This window comes from Emydura macquarii, unplaced genomic scaffold (assembly GCF_026122565.2).
Source record: "Emydura macquarii macquarii isolate MOO-44397 ecotype Brisbane River unplaced genomic scaffold, CSIRO-AGI_Emac_v2 contig_2385, whole genome shotgun sequence".
Classification (NCBI taxonomy): Eukaryota; Metazoa; Chordata; order Testudines; family Chelidae; genus Emydura; species Emydura macquarii.
Window position 1 is genome coordinate 10,483 of NW_027132522.1, and position 17,082 is coordinate 27,564.

The 17,082-nt window shown below is 53.3% G+C and overlaps 1 protein-coding gene across 1 annotated transcript; it reads left to right on the top strand.

Annotated features, from left to right (window-relative positions):
• The first annotated feature begins 4,699 nt into the window (after positions 1 to 4,699).
• Positions 4,700 to 11,415, top strand: LOC137161855 (butyrophilin-like protein 1). The gene is made up of 6 exons (XM_067561366.1): positions 4,700 to 4,763; positions 5,924 to 6,271; positions 7,392 to 7,676; positions 9,410 to 9,511; positions 9,730 to 9,786; positions 11,154 to 11,415. The coding sequence occupies exons 1-6, from the start codon at positions 4,700 to 4,702 to the stop codon at positions 11,186 to 11,188; spliced, it is 891 nt and encodes a 296-aa protein (XP_067417467.1). The 3' UTR covers positions 11,189 to 11,415.
• Positions 11,416 to 17,082: the final 5,667 nt, after the last annotated feature.

Here is a 17,082-nt window from a genome sequence, read left to right on the forward strand (position 1 = left end):
ACGTGCGTCCGGGGGCTGCAGTAATTATAATAATCAATAATAATCTTCTGCAGCTGGCAGCCTTTTCTATCAATACAGATAAATAGGTAGATAGAGGGGTGAGTGGGTCGGGGGACAGACAGACAAACAGACGGACTCACCGGGAGCTGAGCAGATCTCCTGGTGGCTGGGACTCAGCGCTGGGAACAGAAAGGTGCCGTGTGGTTAGTGCTGGAGATAAAATCTCCCCCTTTTCTAAGGTCCCTCTTGAGGGACAAAAACTGTCTTTAATAGAAGGAAAGTCTTTCCTGGTTCCTGTTTTGCTGGAAGCCAACCAGGCAGGACGTTAGATCTGGGGCACGGCAGATTCCTCCCGCACCCAGACCTTGGCTGAGCTGGCACCGCCTTTCCCTTCAGCCCTCCACAGGGCCAGATCCTCAGCTGGTGTAAACCCACCTTGACTCCAGTGGTGCTACACTGATTTACACCAGCTAGGGGTATTTCCTCAGTGACTCCAGTGGAGTGACACCCATTCACACCCGCTGCGGATCAGGCCCAGTAGCTCTCACGCAGTGTTTCCTCTGATGCCCATTTCTCCCCCACTAAAGAGGATTTGCCGACAGTCTGGGCCAGGAGATGCTCCTGGTTCTGTTTCCTCCCAACCTGCCATGAATTAGCACAGGGTTCCCGGATACTCACCGAGCAGCAGGAAGCACAGAGACAGGATCATCGGGGCGTTGCGGGGCATGGATCGGGATGGAAACAGCCCAGTGGCTTCTGTCACTGACGGGGTCCAGAGGGGACAATCCGCAGTCGCTCCCTGCTCCCTCCTGCCCCCTCTGCCCTGTGTGACTTCAGCAGAAGGGAAGCTCCGGTCTCTCTCTCTGCTCCGATCTGCCCTCATCTGCTCCCCAGGGTTGGATGCTTCAGTCGGCCCCTCTTCCTGCTCCCAGTCCCACTGGGGTCTGTAGGGCTCAGACAGCAGAGATGCCGCAGCCGCTCTCTGACGTGCTCTGTCCCCTCATTGGGTCTGATACTTGTCACTGATCCCCGTTTCCTGCCCCGCAGCACCCCCCACCTTCCTCACCCTGGCCACAGCGTCTCTATTTAGGGCTGGTAGATTGAGAACAGAAGAGCCTGGTTTACTTGTTCCAGTCTAAACATATCATTAAAGGAACACACACACCCCCGGCCCATCTCACTGCCTTGGGGCCGAGACAGCCCCTGGCTACAGGCACAGCTGGGCCAGGGTGAAAGGTCACTGGGTGACTGGGGGTCCTGGGATGTTGGATGAGCCTGAACCTTTTGCCTCCACCCTGGTCTCCAGTCCCTGGTGAGATGGATCCAGCTCCCACTTGGGGAACTTCACCCTCTGGGCTTACGGGGGACATAAATGGGGACTGGGGTATGTGCTGGTGCACAGGGATGAATTTCACCCCCTGAGAACAGCTACCACGGGTCTGCACTGGCTTCCCCACCTGCTTAGTCTCCACCCACCCCATCCTCCACCCCCAGCTCCAGCCACTTCTGCCCGTCCTGCCCTGATTGCCACCCCCTCCCCGTTCTGGGCTCAGGAGCAGTTTGCTGAGAGCCGGGCACCAGGGCACTGCCGGGTGGGGGAGAACACAAGGCCGGTGAGAAGGAGCATCCAGCAGTGACCTGTGAGCAGGTGGGGAGCCGGAATCAGTGTGATTGAGCAGGTGCGGGAAGCAGGGCAAAAAGCCAAAGGAACACGTGGGGAAGAAAGAAAGTCTGGCGAACAGACACTAGCACCTCTGCGGGAAGCCAAAGAGGAGAGAGTTTCCAGGGGCATTTATTTAACATATATTTAAAGGCCAATGCGACCATCTAGTCTGAGCCCAGGCCAGAGCCTCCCCAGGGATCCCTGCATTGATCCTCTAACTTCTGGCCGACCTAGAGCCTGTTTTGTAGAACGAGACGTCCCCCGTCGGTTTACAGGCTCCACGCTGGCTCACATGTCTCAGTACCACAGAGCTACAGACTCACCTGGGACTTACACGAAGAAAGGGAGACAGAGAGCATGTCTACACTGCACAGAACCCTACAGCAGCGAGTCTCAGCGCCTGGGGTCACTGCACACCCTCCCCGAGAGCAGTGCGCCCCGGAGGGGTACGTTCAGGACAAGCTGTCTTGGCTGGATTTGTTGCAAGGAGCCACGGAGAAAGGCTGGGACCGCAGATGCCCAAAGTCCTAGTTTCAGAGCCACGGAGGCCCCAGACCTGCCCCTGGAGAGCTGTGTGGGTTCTTTAGGCCCGACTTACTCAAGGGGTGCCTCCCACAGGCCCGGTTTTTACAGGCTGGGACCTAGACCAGCCCTTTTGATCTCCGTGCTAAGGCCCCCCCCGAGTGTTGCACAGGCTGGGGAAGGAGAGAAAGGTTGGGGGGAAAGGAGGACAGGATGAGAGAGGGGAGTGGATCCAGGCAGGGGTGTAACAGCACTCAGGGCCGACCTGCAATGGGCCTCCCGCAGGATGGAAGGACTAACAGGAACCCATCGGTGTATCTTCTCCTCACTGCTCACCGTGTCTCCGCAGGTAACCAAATACCTGCCCTGCGCCCTGGCCAGATAACACCTGGGCCAGGTTCACCTGTTAGCTGCAGGGTTTGAAAGCTGAAAAACTTGTCTATTTCATCTACAGACTTTGACCCATCACAAGATCCTGCCTCATCCTGGTTAATGTGTGACAGGCCCCTGGGTGCTTTCACTTTCCCCCAGTCAGAGTTCACGCACAGCTTCGGGGTCCGTTTCCCCCGCAGCCCCAGCATGTCAGTCCAGTTCCTGGGGTGCTCTGTGTGTGGCCGGGACCCCGGGCTCCTGAGTGACTCGCTGCAGGTGTGAGGGGACTGTGAGCACGCTGAAGCAGAGTGGGGCTGGGGCTGGAGCCGTCCAGAGCCGTCTGCGGTGAGCAGCTGGGGAGAACGACGGGGACCCTGGGCAGGGCCTGGTGCAGGGAGACGCCACCAGCCAAGAGGCCTCGCAGGCCAAACTGGGAGGGGGATCGTGACCCCGACAGGGTGGCTGACGCTGGGGAGACGGGCCCTGCCCCCTAGAGCCTAACCTGTCTCCTCTTTTCTTATGTTTTTATTTGATTTTTGATTGCTCTTTGTTTAGTACATTGTATTTGCTTTGCACTTTGTGCAAGGATCCGTGGGTCAGGGAAGCGCCCAGTGCAGGGTTAGTGCCCTGGAGTGGGGACACCCTCGCCCCTGCCCTGACCGACCACAGCACGATTGGGGGTCGAGCCCCCGGGGGTCCTGAGCCCAGCCTTGTCGGGGTTACAGGGACCCCACCACACAGGAGAGTGGGAGGGGAGCCCTCGAGGTCAGGCAGGCCTCTGGGTAAAGGGAGCGGGGGCAAGGACTCAGATCCTTTTGCTAGCCAACTCCACCGGACACCAGCCTCCAATCCCTCCTTCCCAGGCCAGCAGGGTGGGGTTGAATTAAGGCAATGCAGGGCCCCAGGCTCTCCCTGACATGGGGTGTCCATAGACCTGCCACCTACCCACTGGAGTGACAATGGCAGGATCCCCCCTTCCCCTCCTAGATAGACAGGTCAGCACATGGGCCCCCTCACACTCCCGGAAGGGTTAGTGCATTAGCAGGGATCTTCCCCCCCTCACCTCCACTACTTCCCTCAGCAGCGGGCGTTGGCTGTAGAGATATGTCTGTGCTAGATGATCATTTAGAGAGGCTCCCCCATAAGGGACAGGATTATGAACACGGGAGTTGTGAGCTGTGCCTGGAAGCAGGGGTGCAGAACACCGTGTAGCTGTGCACAGCAGCTCACCACAGACGCTCACGAGTTTGTTTTTAATTCAAGTTTTATTCTTTTCGCATTCACTGGTTTGTTGTTTAATGAACCCCCAGATCATTACAGCAGTCCTTGGCGGAGGGGGTGGGGGTCGGGGGGGGTGTCTCTCGAGGACTCTTCACCCCCATCACACACACAGTCCCTGCTGGCTGGGATGGGCAGGGCCCCCAAAGCAGTGGGGCTGGCAGTAAACCTCCCGCTGAGCTGTATGGGGCAGTCCCCCCTGTCACTTGGCAGCGTCATTTACAGAGGTGGGTGACTTCTGGCCAAGCTGACCCTGTAGAGAGGTGTCCAGACGCCAGCCACTGGCCAGGGTGTGAGACGGGTCCCCTCTGGGCCTGATCCACACGGCACGTGAGCCTGTCACAGCCCCAGCTGCACAGCCTGGCTCCTTCGCACAAGTTGTAATAGGGCCTCACGCCGTTAGCTGTGGAGAGCCCCGGGTCACTCATCTGCTGTGCTGTCCCAGCTGGGGGCAGGCAAAGAGCCAGGCCGCTTCTGCAGAGGGGACAGCGGTGTAGCTACCCACTGGGGTTACCTCGGAGGTGGCCCTGGTCTGCTGCAGGCTCACCCTGCACTGGGATCGGGGGGACCTGCATCACTGGACGGTCAGAGAACCATCAAGGGGGAGAAATGGAGGTGGATACACAGCACGTCCCAGTGGTGGAAGTTCCTGATGCCAGGCCCGGGCAGGAGGCAGAGCAGCCTGAGTGGGGTGAAATCCCCTCCTGTCCCTGGGGAGATGCCCTGCCCGGGAGCAGAGCGGGTCAGGTCAGATGATGGCTGGGACGTGTTTCCTGCACTGCCGGCCCCTCTCACACAGTCTGGGGAGGTGTTAACCATCACTGCTCTCTCCTTACAGGTCCCTGCCCAGGGTGCCCCATCGTGATGCGGTGGCAGCTCTGTGTGTGCAGCCTGGCCATCCTCCTCCTGGCACCGTGTTCTCTCTCTGGTAAAAACGTTTGAATCCCAATTATTTCCCTCCCTGTCCCCCATGTACTGCATGGCCAGGGTAGGGGGATCTGAGACCCAAAGACTCCCTCTCCCCCAGGACTTCCTCAGTCCTGCAGAATAAAAGGGGACAGGCCCAGGAGGCTGTGGGGAGGGGATAACGTTAGGATTTTTTTATTTCCCTTGTTTCTTGAGCCTTTGGTCGCACGTGGGTCCCATTTTCAAGCTTTTCTCTGCAAACACCAGAGCTAGAAACTGACTCTTCTTTTAAACAAAAGCTGAGATTCTCACAGGATCACACGCCTCCAGGAGCTGGGGCTTGTGAAAAATCCACAGTAGCTCAAGAGCTGGCAACATTTAGTATCAAAATCTCCTGAGTGGCTTTGAAAATCTCACCCTATCCCTCCCCACCTGTAGCCACACAGTGAGTATCAGGCGCTGCAGCTCGGCAGTAATTGCTCTACATGCCCCATGGTGGGATGGACGAGCCTGGAGACCCTTCAGACACAGCTGCTGTGCAGACATAGCTCATCTTCAGATGCTTAATTTCCTCCAGACACCGATCCCCAGAACGGTGAATGCTCTTCTGAGCCAGTCTCCGTTTCGGGTATTGAACCCCTGGAAGGGACGTGCATCGGCCCAAGGTCCATCAAAGACCCGATGCCCTCAGGCCAGGCAGAAATCCTCTGAGATGGCCTCTCAGCAGCCATTGTGGGGCTCTGTGGATCTGAAATCAGTTCACCAAAGAAGTTGCTTGCAGTGGAAAGAGCTCGCAACTGGGTGCCATGGGGCTCTGCAGGGCGCTATGAACTGGCAGGTGGCTTCCAGCTGGGGCCACCCCTTGCCAGTAGAGTGTAGATAGGGTGCAAGACAGGCACCTTTGGAGGAGTTTCCAGGGGATTGTAGGACAGCATTGGAGGACTGGCTGGTCTCAGCTGTTGTATGGTTGCACTGCCCTGCGTCCACAGAGAGTAACTCAATAGTGCTACATGTGACTCTGAACCTTCTGCTACAAGCAATGCATGACTGAGGGAATTTTGTTTAGCTCTGTGATGCCCTTTCCTCACACTCACTGAGTGTCTGTAACTGCTGGGCCCTGGCTCAGCAACACCCCCTCCTCTTGCCTCTCATTCAGGCCGTGCTTGGTGTTGTCTATTGCAGAGAAGTTCTCCCTGGCGGGCTCACCGCGCCCTGTGGTGGGGGTAGTTGGCCAAGATGTGGTGTTACCCTGCCAGCTCTCACCTCCGGCCCGGCTGCCCAGAATGGACGTGCTGTGGAGGAAAAAGGAATCAGGATTTATCCTGGTTCATGAGTACATGAATGAGGGCACCCAGGACCTGCCAGGAGAGAGGTACCAGAACCGGACAGAGCTGTTCCCGCAGGAGCTGAGCAATGGGAATGTCTCCCTGCAGCTGAAACGGCTCCAAGTGGCAGATGCTGGGACATACCATTGCTTTGTGAGGAACCCAGAATGGAGCCAGGAAGCCACGACTGAGCTACGGGTCGGAGGTGAGACGTGGCACTAACGGACACTGTGTCTGGACAGTCAGAACCTCCTGTAACCTGGGGGGAGCCCCAACACTGAGCCCAACACGGCAGTAGGTTCCTGTGCTGCAGGGAGGGATGTGCAGGACTCAGTAGAGGGCGCCGTCCCCTCGCACTCAGCACCTACCCCACGGTGGTGCTAGCAGGATCAGTGCTCATTAAACGGCCTCTTCTCAATGTGACCTAAAGCAACGATCCTCAGTTCTCGTGCTCACTGTGGCGCTGTTTGAGGGAGTGGGACCTTTACCCCCACGTTCGGCCCAAATCCCAGCTCAGGTGATAATTATGTTCAACCTCCCTGAAACTCCCCTGCAGTTTCCAAGTGTTGGGATATTGCTTTTTATTCCCTGGGCACTGACCACATGTTCAGTGCTGCACCAGGGCAGTGGAAGGGACGGTCTCTGCCCATTTAGCTCACTAGGTAATGTAGCGCCAGACAATGCAGTTCAGAAACATGAAGCCCCAGAGGAGGCTCCCTCCTGTGATAATGCAGAGCATTGAGGTTGTTCTAAATCATCTCCCGTTATTGGTGACTCCTAAATCCAAAGGCTCCACAGGACACGTGTGCTTTTAGGGAGAGATTTAAATGGAGGGAGGGTGGTTGTGTGCAGCAGAGAGAGAGAGAGAGAAATCCAAGCATGAGGGTGGCCTGGCCTGGGGCACCGTTCCCAGTGAAGAGAGGACACCAGAGGGCACAGTATTTAGGAGGGTGATGCAGTAGGAGTTGCAGCAGTGATGTAGGTGGGGGTCACCATCCCTCACCTCCTGCTCTGTACTGAAGTGCAATGGTCCTGGCAGCAATTGGGCTTCACCCCAGAAGTGGCTGCATTTCTGCAGCAGGTGCCGTGATCTCAGTGTAGCAGTTTCACCCGGCACATTCCTCTGTGAGCCTGCAGGGGAAAGTGCTGTATGGAAATGCAAGATGGTATTATTTAATTTCCCCAATTGTCAGGATGGGGGATCCCAGGGAAGCTTTCCTCATAAGGGAATGGAGCTTTCCAATCAGAGCCCCTGTATACAGTGGTAGCTGGGGTATGACATGATGCTTACGATTTCCTGATACACACACTCTCCGTCCCGGTAGCTGTGGCTCCAGTTTTCATTGACGTGTTGGGCCCCCAGGGTCAGGGGATCAGGCTGGACTGTAGATCCGCAGGCTGGTTCCCCGAACCCGAACTCCAGTGGGTTGGAAAGAACGGGAAGAACCTGGCGAAGGAGATTGTGACCAACGTGACTCAGGACAGGGAGAAGCTGTATACCGTTGTGAGTCACGTCACTGTCACAGAAGGAGAAGACAATGGAGACATCAGCTGCATAATGAAGAACGGCTTGCTGGAGACCGAGCGACAGTCTGCTGTTCACCTCTCAGGTGAGTCCCCCCGTGCTGAAAGGGTCACCAGGGTGGTGGCAGGGCCTAGGTTTCTTGGGAATTGCACTCAGCTAGAGCCTGTTTCTGGTACCGAGACAGGAAATGTCCTTCTAACCTGACTTGTGGGGCCATTTGTGATGGATGTTCCTGTGCTCTGGACAAACGGCCTGTCAGGAGCTGGGCTGAGTCTTGTGAAATGAACTTAGGGTTGTTCTTTGAGGAGATGATGCGCTTGGTTGATAAAGGTAACTGTGCTGAAGTAACAGATGCAGGGTGAATCTACACTAGAAACACTTAGCACAGCAAAAGAAGCGGTTCTTCCATGGCTGTAGTAAATTCACCTCTCTGAGGGGTGGTAACTAGGTCAGTGGAATAATTCTTTCGTTGACCTAGTGGTGTCTACATCGGTGCTTAGGTTGGCTTGAGCACATCACATAGGATGTGAAATTTTTCACAGGCCTAAGCGATATAATTAAGACAACCGAACTGTGTAGTGTAGATCAGGTCTGAGCCTCTGAAAGGAGTTTGACTTAGTTCTGCATGAAACTCTCATAAAAAAGTAGCACAGTTAAACTCAATGTAGCCAACAGTAAATGGATTAAAAATTGGCTAACTGATAGATCTCAAAGGAATTGTAATGGGTCTATTCTGGGCCAATGTTATTCAATAGCTTTATCAATGAGCTCAAAGGAAATGTAAAATCATTGCTGGTAAAATTTGCAGATGACCCACAAATAAGTAGAGCGGTAAATAATGATGGGGACGGGTGGGTACTATAGACTAACATGGAGCACTTGGTAAGGTGAGTTCACCCTAACAACATGCTGTCACAGGGCATGTCACAGCCTCTGCTTCCCCATTGAGGACAGGCAATGAAGTGGCGCCCATGGTCACAGCATCAGGCTTCAGGGAAGTTATGCCTGAGCCCATGTGACTCACATCTCCTGTGTGGAGGTGGGTGGAGGCCATTCCTATGATCCACTCAGATCCAGGTGTCTGGCTACAAACAGGAAGGTGTCCCGAGCTTACTAAAACCCCTCCTGCTGCGTGCCAGCCAAGTATTTTCATTTTCACTGGCACCTCCATTCCAGCCTTTTGGCACACGAGGTCCAAGCCCTTGTCTGATACAGAAACAGGGACTGAACTTTGGAATCTTTAAACCCAAACTGGGCATCTCTTTCTATAAGAACCACCGTAGCCGGAAAAGAAGTTCAGGACTGGATTCAGGGATCACTGGGGGAGGTTCTGTGGCCTGGGTTATACAGAAGGTCTGACTAGATGGTCATAATGGCCCCTTTTGACCTTGATATCTCTGAATTCATGATCTCATAACACATTGGGGCCAACTAGGAAAAAAAAGGTTCTCTGCTGAATTTATCTGGACTGGACATGGTGACAGAACTGGGATGCTGTGTGACAATGACCATCTGAACAGCCAGCAGGCAGAGCTGGGCAGGCTGCACATGGAGCCACTGGCATTGGCTTGTAGCAGCAGGAGAGATTTGGGCAGAGCAGAGTCCTGATTCTTGTACCAGATGCCGCACTGGCTTATCTGGTTTCAATAGCTCCCCTCTGTTTCTGTGATTTGCACATGGAGGAGAAGTTTCCTTTGATCCCAGGAATTTCTGGGGATCCCTGGGCCAGGACTCAGCTGTCAAACCAAGGGGCAAACCCCCTTCTCCAGCTCCAGGATGGGACCTTGCTCCTCACACACTGCGCTCTCTGTTTGCCAGGTGACATCTTCCCCCGTCTTTCTCCCTGGCTGGCTGCATTCTGGGTATTGTTCACTCTGGTTCTCATTGCTGCTGGAGCTTGTGCATTTCTTGGATATACAGGTAACGGGACTGTGTTATTTGCATGTTCAGAGTCGGCCCTAGAGGGCACTGGGCCGGGAGCGTTTTATTGTTCAGATATGTGACCCTGTCTTGGTTTTAGGAAATAAACCAAATTAAAGAACACACTGGGGTTCCTAACTTCACTTGTATTCGTGTATTGCTCAGTGTTTCCCCTTCCTTCCCTGTCTCACTGCACTGTCTGATTCTCTGTCTCACAGCAAAGCGAAAGATCTCTCAGAAGAAACCCTCTAAAGAGGAGGCTCTGTTAAATCTTGGTAGGTCTCCTGCTCTATCTCTTGCCGTGTCTGTTGAGCTGTGTGAGCTCTGTGGTTGTCTGGTACTATCTGTGGGCTCAGTGCAATGAAAGAGATGGAGCCAGGTTTCTCCCCTAGTGATTCCTCACTGCCCCCACATTCTCACATATCCTGATAACAGGTTGGCAAATGTGTATTTTGCAGCAGGAAACCCAAGGGTCAATGCTTGTGAGATTCCTTGCACGTGGTTGGGACAGGAAGACGGGTTGGCAGTGACAAATCTGGGCCAGATTCTGCCACCCTCACTCTGAGCAATTGCTCAGTGGCTCTTTCTCCTTAAATGAAACAACACTGGAAGGTCAATGACGCCCTGTGAGATGATTCCATCCTTGTAACTGTCGAATGCACAGGAGACAGGGAGGGTGATTAGTCACTGGAACAAGCTCCCAAAGGCAGAGGTGAATTCTCCATCACTTGATGGCTTTAGATCCAGGTGGGACACCTTTCTGGAAGCCGCCGTAGCCAAGCACAAGTTACTGGGCTCACTGCAGGGGGAACTGGGTGAAAGTCTCTGGCCTGTGATATACAGAAGGTCAGAGCAGATGGTCTAATGGTCCCGTCTGGCCTGAAACTCCGTGCATCTATGACATTCACTCAGTCAGATGTGCCAATAGACACCGCAGCACTGTTTTTTAAGTCCACACGTCTAATTTATTCCACTGTGAACGTTTCAATATGTAGTAACAATATTGATTTGCATTGTGATGGTGCTGAGACATGTGACCCGTTCTACTGAGCGCTGGGCACAAGTGTAGGGAAATACAGATGAAAGGCAGAGAATGGATACCACATGCCAACATGGTGACTGGGGGATCTCCTGACAAGGACAACCCTGAAGATCCCCTCTCTCATCTATCTTCTTTGCCCTCTGCCATGCCCCCTTGGAGCCACCATTCCTCCAGGTGGGGAAGACTGGACGGGACTCCCCTAGTAATCAATGCGGTTGCTATTCTGTAACTAGCCAGAGGGGTCGCTGTGGAGTAATTGCCCCTGTCTCCTGGTTCTATTAGCCATGCTGCACCAGCCCAAGGCCTGCTCTATGCACAGCCCTGCACCAGTTTAACTCAAGGCATGTTTTGTAACCTCATTAGTTAAATTGGTTCAAGTGTGTGTGTAGACAAGAGCTAAGGAGTCAGAAACTCCCCCAGGGCTCCTGTGTGCTGGGGCGTATCATTAACTAGCCCAGCTCATGACAAACCTGCCAGGTCCTGCACTGGGGCTGGGAGTGTGGGTGTGGGATGTCTGTGACTGACTCCAGTCGTTAGGGAGTGTACAGCACCACACAGTGTGTGTCTCTGGGTCTAATGCTTTTCTCTTCCCCATTTCAGACACTGAGAAGAAGACCCTGGAATCAGGTACTTGACTAAGCGCCTAGTAAACGTGTGTCTGTGCTTTCACACTGTAATGAGATAGAAAAGTCAGCACACGCGCTGTACGTACCTTAGTCACCTTCATGATCATCTCCCTCTGTCCTAGAAATAAACAAACACTGTAGAGCTGGCAACTCACATTTCAGCCTTAACAACGGAGAGTGAATGCACATGGACCGGTGGGACTCAGGCTATGTCTACACCATCCAACAATTCAGATTACGGGACAGTGACTAGCAACGCTCACCAAAGTGCTGCACTGTAACAACCCCGTGTAGGTGCTGTGGGTGTGAACCACACGGTTCTTAGTTTACATTTACATAGTCATATTTGAAGAGGATTAGGTTAGTATCAACCAGGCACCGTTTAGTGGACGGTTACAGCACAGCACTTTGGTGCGTGCTGAAAATCACATCCCCGTAGCCCGAACTATGGGGATGTGTAGACAAGCCCTGAGTCAGGCTGGGCAAACTTCCTCCACGCAGTTCTGTGGCTACATCTCAGTTCTAACCTGAAAAATGGCTGCTATCCCAATGCTCGGCTCCCCACTTGCACACAGCTCTGCCAGTGCCCTTCAATACCCACCCACTGCCTCCCTGCTATTCAGATCCTGTTCCCCCACATCCCCGCCCTCATACACACCATACATGCAAGGTCAGTGGAAGAAGCCCTAAAATTGAGCTTTGCAGGGAGTCCCAATGGGACAAACACTGCCACTGCTTGCAGCCCCCTACTATCCGAGCTCCGGACTTCCTTCTCCAGCCCCAGCTCTGTTGATATCTCTCAGTCCCCACCCGCAGTTTTCCTGCTATCCCAGCCCTCAGCTTCTCATTTCTGTCCTGTTTTCCTCCCTCCTAGTCTAGGCCTGGGCCTCAAAGGAACAGAGCCTCCAAACCCTACTATGATCTGTGAGGTGCACACTGCTAAGGGGCCCACAATTGTTCCACTAGGAGAGGGACCAGGACCTGACCCCATGGCTTTAGGGGTGGACAGTAAATCCAGTACCACACAGCCCCACGGAGCCCTTCCCCAGTTAATCTCCTGCCAGCCACTAACCCTAGAGTTACACACTTTTGCAAATCAGCACCACAAAGGCCCAGAATTAGGAGGTCTGAGCCCGGGTGACAGGCTGCAGCAGTGCAGGCCTCTCTCTATTTGATATACATGATCTGGTGTGATGCTCTCTTTCCTCATTCCTAGCAGTGCCTTCAGCTGAGGGTGCTGCCCCAGGGCAATTTATGGGCTCTGTTTAGGAGACGATCCGGGACCTTGTCTTTGTTCATTAAGAATAGTTTTGTCTGACGTACCCTGTCAGTTCTGAGACTCTTGGTTCATTGGTACGTCTACACTGCAGCTGGGAACGGACTTTCCCACTTGGGTAGCCAGACAGACGCTGGCTCTGCTTGAGTTAGTGCACTAACAATAGCAGTGTGACTGTGAGTACCAGGGCAGCAGCTCAGCGTAGCTGCCTGACTACATACCCAGGGTGTCTGAGTGGGTTTGTACATGGGGGTTTATACATGGGAAGATAGACCAAGCCGCTGCACCTGCTACCCCTGGCTACTCTGTTGCTTTTAGCCACTAACTCCAGCCGAGCTAGCACATGTCTGCCCACCCAGACTGGGAAACTCACTCCAAGCTATAGTGTAGATGTACCCAGAGTTGGAACAGCCCCACATCACTGTGTTTGGAACAACCCACATGGAACCCACAATGGTCTCCTTTTCTCCTTTCCCCAGACTACCAGCAGCTGCAGGACAAGCTCGGTAAGTTCATGCACTTTCCCTGAGAGTCTCCTTGGGCAGAAGCTTCCAGCCACACACGGTGTGCTGAGCAGATCCAGAAGCACCGACATCATAGGGCAGGACTGAGTGAACGGTTTGAGCCAAAATCTGAGTCACAGGGTTAGCTGCTCTTGTGCCTAGTTAGGCAGACGGGTGTCACCTTGTCTTTGACAATCCAATGCCAGTCACGTTGTTCTGATGCAGGGGAAGTGGGCCAGCTGATTTCTAAGGATGACAACTGGAGTGTTCTGGGCCTCTTCCCAGAACGTGGCTCATGCTTCCATGTTTCGTTGCCAAGGCCAGATCCCAGATCTGAGCTCCAATCATCAGCACGTCCAGCCTCTATTTATACCTGCAGTGTGGAGCTTGGATGCTCCAAAGGGCTGTTAGTAACACAGAAAAAGGAATTCTCCTTAGACGAAAGGGCTGAGAATGGCAGAGCTGTATCTGGATCTAGACCCTGGATCTAGTCTGCCATCAAGGTTAGATGCTTTGTAAATCCCAGCTCTCCTGCATGTTGGTCTGTTTTACTAAAGGACAATCATGCTCCTATCAAAGCAGCTGGCTCCTGCACTGCTGCTGGGAGTGTGAGTGTAACTAACCTCGATTGTTATGGGACACACAGCATCACACAGCGTGTCTCTGTGTCTAACTCTTTTTTCTTCCTATTTCAGCTGCTGTGAAGAGCAATTTAGAATCAGGTACTTGACTAACCTCCTAGTAAATCTGTGTCTGTGCTTTCCCACTGTAACGAGCTAGAAAATTCATCACATACAATGTATGGACTTGAGTCACTTTCATGATTATCTCTCCCTGACCCTGGAAGAATCAAACACTGCAGAGTTTGCAGCTAACATTTCAGTATCATCCTTAGCTGAGAGTGAATTTGATGCATCTGGCATGGCAGGACTGAGGCCCAACTGGTCAGATTATGGTGTGTGAATAGCAAAGCACACCAAAGTGCTGCATTGTAACAACCCCGTGTGGATGCTGTGGGTGTGAACTAAAAGGTTCCTAGTTCGCACATAGCTATATTTGAAGAGGACTGTGTTAGTGTGAGCTAGGTACCATTTTGTGTGCACAAGCAGCATCCACACAGCACAGTTACAGAGCAGCACATGGGCGTGCTGCAAATCACAACCCCATCGACCAAACTACAGGGTTGTGTAGCCAATCCCTGAGTCAGGGACTGAGCAAACTTTCTCCACGCAGGTCTGTGGCTATATGTCAGTTCTGATCTGCAAAACACCTGCTCTCCCAACTCTGAGCTCCCTGCACGCACACAGCTCTGCTGGTGTCCCTCATTCCCCACCCACCACTTCCCTGCTATCCAAGCCCTGATCTCCTTAGTCCTGTCCAGTCCTGTTCTCTCCACTTCTACCCCCACCCCTCTTTCTCTGGGCCTGGGCATCAAATCAGCATAGATTCCAAGCCCTACTCGGTGAGGTGCACTGTGATAGGACCCACAACCCACAGTGTTCCCATGAAAGCTGGGACAGAACCTGACCCCACGTCTGTGGGTTGGACAGTGACCCCAGGGCCACACAGCCCCACGGAGCCCTTCCCCAGCTAAGCTCCTGCCAACCGCTGACACTACAGTTACACACTTTTGCAGATCAGCACCACGAAGGGATTGCACAGTCCAGGAATAGGAGGTTTGCGGCCAGATGTGCAGTGCAGGCCTCTCTCTGCATGATACATGTTCTGCTGTGACGCTCCCTCCTCTCTTTCCCTGCAGTGCCATCAGCTGGCCTGGGGCAATTTGTGGGCTCTGTTTAAGGGCTGATATGGGACCTTGTCTGTTGACCGTGGCTCATTGGGTACGTTTACACGGCAGCTGGGAGGAAGCTTCCCTGTTCAGACACACGCTTGCTCTGCTTGAGTTAGTGCTAATCCCAGCATCTCTGCTACTCTTAGCACCCTGGCTCAAGCAGAACTAGCACTTGTCTGCCTGCCCAAACAGGGAAGCACCCTCCCAGCTGCATTGTAGACGTCCCCAAATTTTGGAACAGCCCCGTGTCACTCTGCTCGGAATGAACCCCACTGAACAAAGGATGGTCTCCTTTTCTTCTCTCCCCAGAGTGTAACAAGCTCCGTGAGACGATTGGTAAGTTCATCCCCAAGACAGCCCTTTGGACAGAGGCTTCCAACCACGCATAGTGCTGAACAGATCCAGAACCACCGACATGACCGGGCAGGGCTAAGTGAACAATCCAGGCCAAAATCAGAGCAACAATAGTTACCTCAGTCCCACAACAGCAATCCGAGCAGTGTTACCTGCTCCCATATCTGGATAGACAGACAAATTTCACCTTTCCTTTGACAGGCCAATGCCAATCACATTCCTCTAAAGCAGAAGAAGGGAGCCAGCAGCTTTCTGTAGCTGACTGCTGGAGCGCAGGCTCTTCTGGACCATCTCCCAGAACATGGCTCACGTTTCCATGTTTCGTTGCCAAAGCCAGATCCCTGATGTGAGCCACAATCATCGGCACGTCCCTCCCCTACTTATACCTGGAGTACGTGGAATTCTCCTTAGGCGGAAGGATTGAGAACGTTAGAGGTGTACAGGGATCTGGACCCCCGTCTTCCATCAAAATTAGATACTTTCTAAATCTCAGGTTTCCTCTGTGTTGCTGCGTATCACTAACTAACAGTTCCACTCCTAGCACAGCTCCTTGCTACTGCACTAAGGCTGGGAGTGTGGCAGTGGGGTGTCTGTAACTAACCCCGCTCTACCCACAGGCTTACATGTCAATTTCACTGCTCTCATAGTGGAAAATGGAGTGTTGGATACTTATTAAAATTTTCAGAGGTTAGGGGGTACTTGCTACTTCAGAGGTTGAGAAACACTGCTCTAAAGAGCTGTTAGTAACACAGAAAAGGAATTCTCCTTAGACGGAAGGGTTGAGAATGGCAGAGCTGTATCGGGATCCAGACCTATGTCTGCCATCAAGGTGAGATGCACTGTAAATCCCAGCTCTCCTGTGTGTTATCAGTAGCCCTCAGCTGGGCTCCTATCTAAGCTGCTGGCAACTGCCCTGGTGCTGGGAGTGTGGCTGTGGGGTGCCTGTAACTAACCCCGCTCGTTATGGGGCACATAGCATCACACAGCGCGGAGCACTCTCTAACTCTTTTCTCCTCCCATTTCAGAGACTGAGAAGAATGAGAAGGAGCAATTGCAAACAGGTATTTGGTTAATCCAAGTAAACACGTGTTTGTGCTTTCCCACTATAACGAGACAGGAAAATTACCACACACAAACTATGGATTCCAGTCATGTTCATGATCATTTACCCCTCCCCTGGAAAAATACAAACACTGCACTGTTCGTGGCTCACATGTTAGTATCTTACTTAATGATGGAGAGTGAGTTTAGTGCACATGGGTTAGTGGGAGTTAATGGAATTGCTGGCAGTTACTGTCAAACCATTCAGGCAGATGTATATGAGAACAGGGATCCGTTGGCCGTGGCTGGAGTGCGTCATTTTCTGCATTAAGCTGTCTTACTTGCTCCTGCAATAAGTGGTTCTCCGAGGTCAGCTGGATGACCTGGGCCTACAGGGCTTGGTTGTCTGCCTGAAGGCGGCCGGCCCTCTCTAGCATGTCTGGTGCTCCAGAGGGCAGCGGTTGGATAGCTGGATCCATCCTCCCAGCACCAGGCCCTCTCCTGTAGCCTACATGGTCCATGCAGACTGTCAGAACCAGGACATGGGCAGTCATGTCTAGTGGTCAGAACCGGGTCGGAAGCCAGGCCAGGTGAGGCTACCAGGAGATCAGAGTCAGAGACAGTGCCGAAGGGCAGATAGAGAGCCAGGTGTCAGGAGGCTGCAGGTCAGGTTTCCAGTAGATCAGAGTCAGGCAGCAGGAGCAGGTAGCACAGGGGAGGCAGCACTAAGCAGGGGAAAACCAGCTGCACTGGGGACTTCCAGGTCTTGTGCTTGGTTAAAATAGAAGCAAGGAACCAGTCAGGACGCCTGGAGATACACCAAGCAGAGCCCAGGACTGGAGTTGTCTGTCAGAGCTGAGCTTTGCGTTCTGGGGACTGTTGACAAGTCACTGGCTGGGGGGTTGGAAGATGCTGGCTCCTATGAGTCCTGTAGACG

Bases quoted from the DNA above. Each gene is read 5' to 3' on its own strand.
- LOC137161855 (XM_067561366.1), top strand. From the start codon at position 4,700: ATGCGGTGGCAGCTCTGTGTGTGCAGCCTGGCCATCCTCCTCCTGGCA. The intron at 6,272-7,391 runs GTGAGACGTGGC...CCGTCCCGGTAG, and splicing joins GACTGAGCTACGGGTCGGAG to CTGTGGCTCCAGTTTTCATT. The intron at 7,677-9,409 runs GTGAGTCCCCCC...TCTGTTTGCCAG, and splicing joins GTCTGCTGTTCACCTCTCAG to GTGACATCTTCCCCCGTCTT.